General features: G+C 51.9%; 1 protein-coding gene across 1 annotated transcript; it reads left to right on the top strand.

Annotated features, from left to right (window-relative positions):
- Positions 1-716: 716 nt before the first annotated feature.
- Positions 717-6752, top strand: TBX22 (T-box transcription factor 22). The gene is made up of 7 exons (XM_014886178.2): positions 717-796; positions 1102-1203; positions 1415-1589; positions 1799-1963; positions 2120-2184; positions 2265-2350; positions 5082-6752. The coding sequence occupies exons 1-7, from the start codon at positions 774-776 to the stop codon at positions 5675-5677; spliced, it is 1212 nt and encodes a 403-aa protein (XP_014741664.2). The 5' UTR covers positions 717-773; the 3' UTR covers positions 5678-6752.
- The last annotated feature ends 538 nt before the right edge of the window (positions 6753-7290 follow it).

Below are 7290 nucleotides of genomic sequence, written 5' to 3'. Positions count from 1 at the left end.
TGGTTCTGGTTAAACGTTATTTGCACTTTTGTTGGAAAAGTGGCCCCTAGTGTGCAATTATGTCAAATTTCTTTGAGTTTTACAATTTAATGGAGAACAGTAACTCTTTTATTGATCGTAGACGGGGCCGGCTCCTCTTCCCCCTCTCCCCCCCCCACCCCTGTGGCTCTCCCCTCCCTCCCCCTCCAACCCCCCCCGTTACTCCCATGAAATGTCACTCAATGTTTCTTATGCTCCCACCAGTTTCCAAAACAAACAGAGGAGGCTGCAGCCGTCTATTGACTCAGTTGGATGCAAGAGGATCTCGCCGTGGCCGCTGCCCCCCGACGGGAGCCGTGCGGCGGCCGGGCGAGGGGCGCTGGGTGCCGGCCGGGATGGAGCCGCCGCCGCCCGCCTGAGCCCCGCTGCCGCCCGGGGGGACCCCCGGCAGCCCGGGGGGGATGGCGCTCAGCTCCCGGGCTCACGCCTTCTCGGTGGAAGCCCTGGTGGGACGCTCGGCCAAGAGGAAGGTGCCGGAAGGTCGCGATGAGGAGCCCGGCCCCGGCTGCCGGCCGGCTCGCAGAGCCCCGGAGGCGGGTGGGTACCGGAGGGAGCTCGGAGCGGCGGGGAGCCAGGGCCGCCCCCCGCCCCGGCACCTCCCGAGCAGCCCCCTGCCCTTTGTGTTCCCCGCAGAGAAGCGGCCCAAGGCCGGTGCCGAGAGCCGGGCGGGCGGGGTGCAGGTGGAGCTGCAGGGCTCCGAGCTCTGGAGGAGATTCCACGACATCGGCACCGAGATGATCATCACCAAGGCCGGCAGGTACCGGGCGGCCCCGCCGCCTCGCTCGGCTTTGCTTTTCCGTTTTAGTTTTCATTTTCCTTTATTGTTGTTGTTGTTGTTGTTTTTGCAGGGTGTGTGATGGGGTTGTTTCATGGGTTCGTTTTGGTTTTGTTTGTTGCGTGGGGTTTCTCTGTTCTGCTGAGATATTTCACTTAGTTCGCCCCTTTCTCCTCTATTTTCGTTGAGTTCTATTTTCCTTCCTCCCGACGCCCGTTCCTAGTTCTCAGCCCCTTTTCGCCCCGTGAGCGGCAGCTCTCGCTCAGCCGCTGCCCCTGTGCCCGCAGGAGGATGTTCCCGTCGGTCCGGGTGAAGGTGAAGGGGCTGGAGCCGCTACAGCAATATTACATCGCTATCGACGTGGTGCCCGTGGACTCCAAAAGATACAGGTACGGGGGAGACCGGCCGGGACCCCCGCACCCACGTGGGGCTCCTGCACTGACTGCGAACTGCGACCCGTCCGGTCCGAGCGGGACACGGGGGTCCCACAGGGGTGCTGGGGGGGCCCGCACGCACCTATAGAATCTATAGGTGTGTGTGGGTATGGGGGGGCAGGTGGGGACGGGCTCCCGCCGGCTGACGCGGCCCGGCCCGGGCCAGGTACGTCTATCACAGCTCGCAGTGGATGGTGGCGGGGAACACGGACCACTCCTGCATCACCCCGCGCCTCTACATCCACCCCGACTCCCCGTGCTCGGGGGAGACCTGGATGAGGCAAATCATCAGCTTCGACCGCGTGAAGCTCACCAACAACGAGATGGACGACAAGGGGCACGTAGGTGTGGGGCAGGCCTGCCGGGGGCACCGGGGAGGGGCAGAGCATCGCCCCGGGGTGCGGAGCATCATGCGGGGGGCAGCGCCGGGAAGGCGGGGGCCGGTCCCTCCTGCCCTGGCCTCAGGGCTGGGTCCTTCCTCAGCCTCGCCTCGGGTTTTCTTCCTGCTCTTCTCCCTCCGGGGGGTTCAGCCGCCTGTCCTCCCGCACAGATCATCCTGCAGTCCATGCACAAGTACAAGCCCCGCGTCCACGTTATCACCCAGGATTCTCGCTTCGATCTAGCGCAGATCCAGTCGCTGCCGGCCGAGGGGGTGCAGACCTTCTCCTTCCAGGAGACCGAGTTCACCACGGTCACGGCCTACCAGAACCAGCAGGTACCGGGGTCCGGAGGGGATGGAGAGAGAGCCCCGGCGGTACCGGGGGCCAGGGGGATGGAGAGAGAGCCCCGGCGGTACCGGGGGCCGGGGGATGGAGCGCCTCGATGACCGCAGCAGCTGGTCCCAGCCCGCCCTTCTCTTTTGACCCTGCAGATCACGAAGCTGAAGATCGACAGGAATCCTTTCGCTAAAGGTTTTCGGGACCCCGGCAGGAACAGGTAAGGGCCGGGGCAGCCCCTCCGCCGCCCCCCGCGCCCTCCGGCCCCGCGGCTGCGTTCAACGCGCTCTCGCCCCGCAGGGGGGTCCTGGACGGGCTCCTGGAGACCTACCCGTGGAGACCCCCCCTCGCCCTGGACTTCAAGGCTTTCGGCGCTGACAGCCAGGGTAAGTGAATCCCGCTCGTCGCCTCTCCCGGCCGCACGCCCGAACCGCCCCCCCCCCGGGGCTCCTCGGGCGGCTCAAACCATCAAAGACAACGAGGTGCGCCCAGAAAACGAATCCCTGCTTTTGGGGGGAGTTAACTCCGCGTTGGTTTGGATAAAACTCCTGTGAAAATGGATGCGAGAAGTCGTGAAGAACAGGATGAGAGCGCGGGCTGCTCAAGCCCCCGGCTGAAAGCAGAGTTAAATGGGCAGAAAAAAATATCTGAGTGTGCAGGAGGCTAATTTGGAGTCGGGTTGTTCCGGCTTTGATCCTGTTACACTAATTGCTTCCAACCGGGTTGGGAATATCAACTACAAACGTGGTAGTGGTGACCGCCCGGGCTTTCTGCAGCGGCAGCTTCTGCGCCGACAAATGCGTTATGCAACAGAAAATAAAATTATCTGGTATTTAGGATGCAGCAGTCGCACAGAAATGCAGAGAAGAGGAGGGAAATTTTCGGGGAAAATGCTCTCCTTCATCTTGACAAGACAACCCGTCCTTTACAGCCCTTTCCCAGAAAAACGGCTTCAGAAAGTAATATTTGAAAGCAGGTTTTTCAGAGCGCCGAAGGGAAAGAACTAACAGCCCGTTTGCACAATGGAGCCCTCCAAGTTGGGTTTAAAGTCGGGAGTTAAACTCTCGTTTATATCAGGAACTCTTCAGAGTCTTGGGACACACCAAGTCATCCCTGTGTCTGCCGGGAAATGCTGCGAAAAATTCAATTCAAAATTCACGGCAAAAAAATCATGTTCTGCAGGCGTAGAAATGAGGGCACAAAGAAATCAGATTCGATAAATTAAGAGGTTTATCAGTTTTCAAGAGAACTAAAATTATTATCATTAATTGGTAGTAGTAGTAGTAGCAGCTTTATTAATATAATTAATAGGTTTTTATTAATTTTATTTTTAGAAAATATCTTATGCAAAAAGTTCTTTTTGAACCCGTTTGCCGGGGGAGAGGAGGTGGTGGATGAGGAATTTACACGAGGAATGAGACAACAGCAACTGCAATGTTAAAGATGCTGAAATATTATTGTGCATATAATATTAGAGCTACCTGGGATTTTTAGAATATTTTTCTTGTTTAATGTATTTGGTATTTTTCTTCAGGGTGGAATTCCTGCATTGATAGAAATATAACAAAATCTGCAGTTCTACTACTAATGAAATATATTTCTGAAGAAATGCTGTAAAACTGAAATCCCAAAGCTCTAAAACCAGGAGGTAAATGAAATTATGATCAACATGCTGAAGAAAAAATTGGCCATAGAATTTTTATTTTTAAGCCTAATATAAAGGGCAGAAAACATCTGTTCCATGGTTTCTGCTGCAATCCCCATTCCCAAACTTGGAATTTGGGTGATATTATTGCCTGGGATACTGTGCAGCAGATACTGACCCTGCTTTTTTTTGCTGTATCCAACCACATCAGGATTCGCTTGCTGCCTCACACACAAATATCAACTCAATCCCATATTTTATACGACCCAAAGTCCCTGAGCCCTGGAGGACATCAGGATATGTCCATGGAGAGAGGACTGGATCCTGCCCTGCTGATGTCAGGACTGAAGCAGCCACTGACATCAGCAGGGAAGGGTGAGACCTTCACGCCACAAAACCTTCCCGGATTATTGTGATCCAGGGCCGACCTGTGAGAGGCTCTGCTTGTTGGGACTTTGGAAATTAATTGGCATCACATTCAAAATCCTTGTGTTTAAAAGGGTTTTTTTTTTAAGATTTGCTATACCAGCAGACGGGGTTCAGTTTTACAGCTGATTTCGGGTCGCTGGTTGCATGTCAAGTCTGTTCAGATCTCAGGCAGGCATTGTATTGGCTGGAGTCGAATGGAAATAGTAGCACAAATGGATCCACATTCCCTTACATCCTTTCCCAGTGATTTTGGTAAGAAATTAAAATAAAAGGAGCAGGGGGGGGGAACCCTTCTGGAATAATTTGGTAATGAGTGTGCAGTGGACATTTGGCTCTCGGCAGGCAGGAGATGAAACCAGCATCTGTGTAGCACCAGGGCCGGCTGCTCCCGAGCACCATTCCCACCTCGGAGCAGCCATCCCGTCCCTGCTTCATTTTTACTCCTTGGGGTTGCTTTTCTCCCAAATTCTGAAAGTGTTCATTCATGCCTTCCAGAAAGGAGGACGTTCACATGACTTAGGGGTTTGAATTTCTGGAGACACCGATAGCATTCAGGGGAATGTTTCAAATTGCTTGGGAAGCCAAGTGAAATGAGTCAATTCCTGTGAGCAGGAAGGTGCAAAAAAATTCTCCATCAGGCTGAATATGCTTTTTTGTTCTTATATCCAAGGGGGAAAAGCTGTCTGGGATTTGCATGAAAAATAGAGAACCTGAAATGGCAGTGGTGTGTGTACAGCAGGGGAGGGTTATCGGTCATGCAGCAGGTACGGATCCAGGTGTGTGTGGAGCTGTGTTTACCATTATCCCAGTCCAAGGAATGGGATCAGACACATATGAATGTTGTTCTTAGACAAATACCAGCTAACAATAACCATTTATGGATAGATCTTCCCGTTTTCCAGGAGCTGGTCTTTGGAGTGAGTTCATGCTTGGATGGACACCGGCAGCAGGGAGACCTGGAGCAGGAGCACGAGTCCTCCAAGGATTGCTTGGCTGTGGACACCAGTTCGCCCAGCCTGGATGATTTCTGTTTTCCTTTCCAGGTGGGAGCTCCAGCTCTTCTCCAGTGGCCTCCAGCGGTGGGACCCCCTCTCCTCTGAACCCCCTGCTCTCTCCATCGTGCTCCCCTCCCACGCTTCACTTGCCCTCGAGCAACCTGGGCATGTCGTGCCCCGAGAGCTTCCTGCACCCCCTCAACGTGCCCCTCTACTACAAGATCTGCCCTACGAGCTTCTTGAGGCAACAGGCACTCCTCTTTCCGAGCCACGAAAAGCTGGGAGCCACCAACCCACACCTTTTACCCCACTTCATGGTGGATATGCCCAAACTGTCTTCCCTGAAAAACGCCAAAGCCGAAGACTTAAACGCTCAGTGCCTCCAAGCCCCCGGTTCTGCTGGTCAAATGCTGTATGGATTACATGCATCTGGAAACATTTTCCCATCAAGTCCCATTGCTCGGGAAGCACTTAATTGTTCTTTACATCCTCCATATGGCTTGTATGGCTATAACTTCTCTGTGCCATCCAGACTGATGAATGCAGCAGGGCATTTCAAAGTGAGTGACAGCATTCCGGCTGCTTTGAGGGACGGCAGATGCAATCACTCCAGCTGGCACCCCACAATTAACCACTGCCTTTAGTGGGATCAGAGAATATTTCAGAGCTATGTAAAGCAAGTCCTTCCTTCCTTCATGCCCAGGGGCTTGTTAGTTATTGCCTCTGAAACACTGCATGGTACAGGAGTGGGATGGGCAGGCATTTAATCTTTTTTTTTTTTTGTGGACAGAAATGTTGTGCTGTTGGGAGGGTGGAGGATCTTGGAGGGTCTGAGATGACCCTGAGGTGGTGCCTTTTTTGGCCACATTTATGTCACAGTTGTAGGTTAAGAGCAAACTGTCAGTCACCTTTTTACTATTTGCACTCTCATGTGGGGACATCGATGTCTGTATTTCTACAACTCTGTTTCTCTCTCTCGCTTGCCTTTAGTTAGCTCAGAGCCCTGGGAAGCTGCTGCTCACCCACTCAAGTTTTATCCCAAATTTCAGAGGGACTATCCAGGACCTGGACTTGGCAAAGGAGCCATATCTGGACAAGCATTCAATCTTGTTCTTAAGTCCTAATTAATGACATAAAAGTCCCTCATTCTCCAAGACCCAGATGCCTCCATTATCAGGGTGGGGATGTAAATCCAAGTATCTGCTGCCAGGGTAAAGAAAGGCAGGATGAAAGATGGAAGGGCTGAGAAGCTGGAGGGGTGGCCCAGAACCCTCTTTTCCATGCCCCACCCTCCAGTGGCACCAGGAAGGACAGGATGGGGTCACACATCCCTCCCGTGGTGGGATGGATCCATGCTGGGGATGTGGAGGACACATCTTGGAGAGCTGTGTGGGATAACACCCCCAGGAGCCCTGCAGGACAATCCTCTGACCCAGAGCTCTCAGCCCCAAGGGACACAGAAGATCCAGGGGGATTTTCATCCAGCCTTGCCCAAGGGAAGGGCAGGAATACTCCTGGCTCAGTCCCAGGGAAAACACGGATTCTTTATGGAAAATTACAACTCTACAGGCCCTGGAATATGAGAACTTCAATTCCTTCAAAAATTCCTGTTTATTTTCTTGTAACTTGTGGATATTCTTGTTATTCCTGTAAATAATCTCCAGCTCCCAAGGGCGCCATGTAATTGACAATAAATCAGGACACAGGTTTTATTCTTTATTTGATTGATGTTCAATCTCTACCTAAAGTCAAATTTATCACTTGATAGATGGCAGAGATTGGAAAATAAGGCTTGGCTGGGACTAGCCCCGTTTTGGGATTAATCCTATATTTTCACACACAAACACAAGATAGAGAGATTAGGCACAGATTTAAGAACCAAAACTGATTTCAGAGTTTTGATTTTATTTTCATCCTCAACAAACAACAAAATCAGATCAGAGCAATCAATATCAAAAGCTGTCAAATTAACAAAAATTACACTTTTACTTTCTCGAGTCTTTGATAAAATTCAGATAACATTGGTTTGATTAATTTTCCTGCTTTGGGTGTCCACAGAGCTCCCAGTGATGCCAGTATGAAATGGGGGGTTGTGATAAATGGTCTGTACAACTGTAAAAATGAACAAACCTGCTTTCTTGGGCTGTTTCTTAGCAGTTTATCTCACTATTTTTATTAAAAAAGAAAAAAAGCTTTTTTTTCCCCTTGGGAGTCCTTATTTCCAACATTGGTGGTGTCTGAATTCCCATGGAAGTCC

This window comes from Sturnus vulgaris, chromosome 14 (genome assembly GCF_052056855.1).
Source record: "Sturnus vulgaris isolate bStuVul1 chromosome 14, bStuVul1.hap1, whole genome shotgun sequence".
In the NCBI taxonomy this organism is placed as follows: domain Eukaryota; kingdom Metazoa; phylum Chordata; class Aves; order Passeriformes; family Sturnidae; genus Sturnus; species Sturnus vulgaris.
The sequence above is the reverse complement of the archived record's forward strand: the minus strand, read 5'-3'. Positions and strand labels throughout refer to the sequence as shown.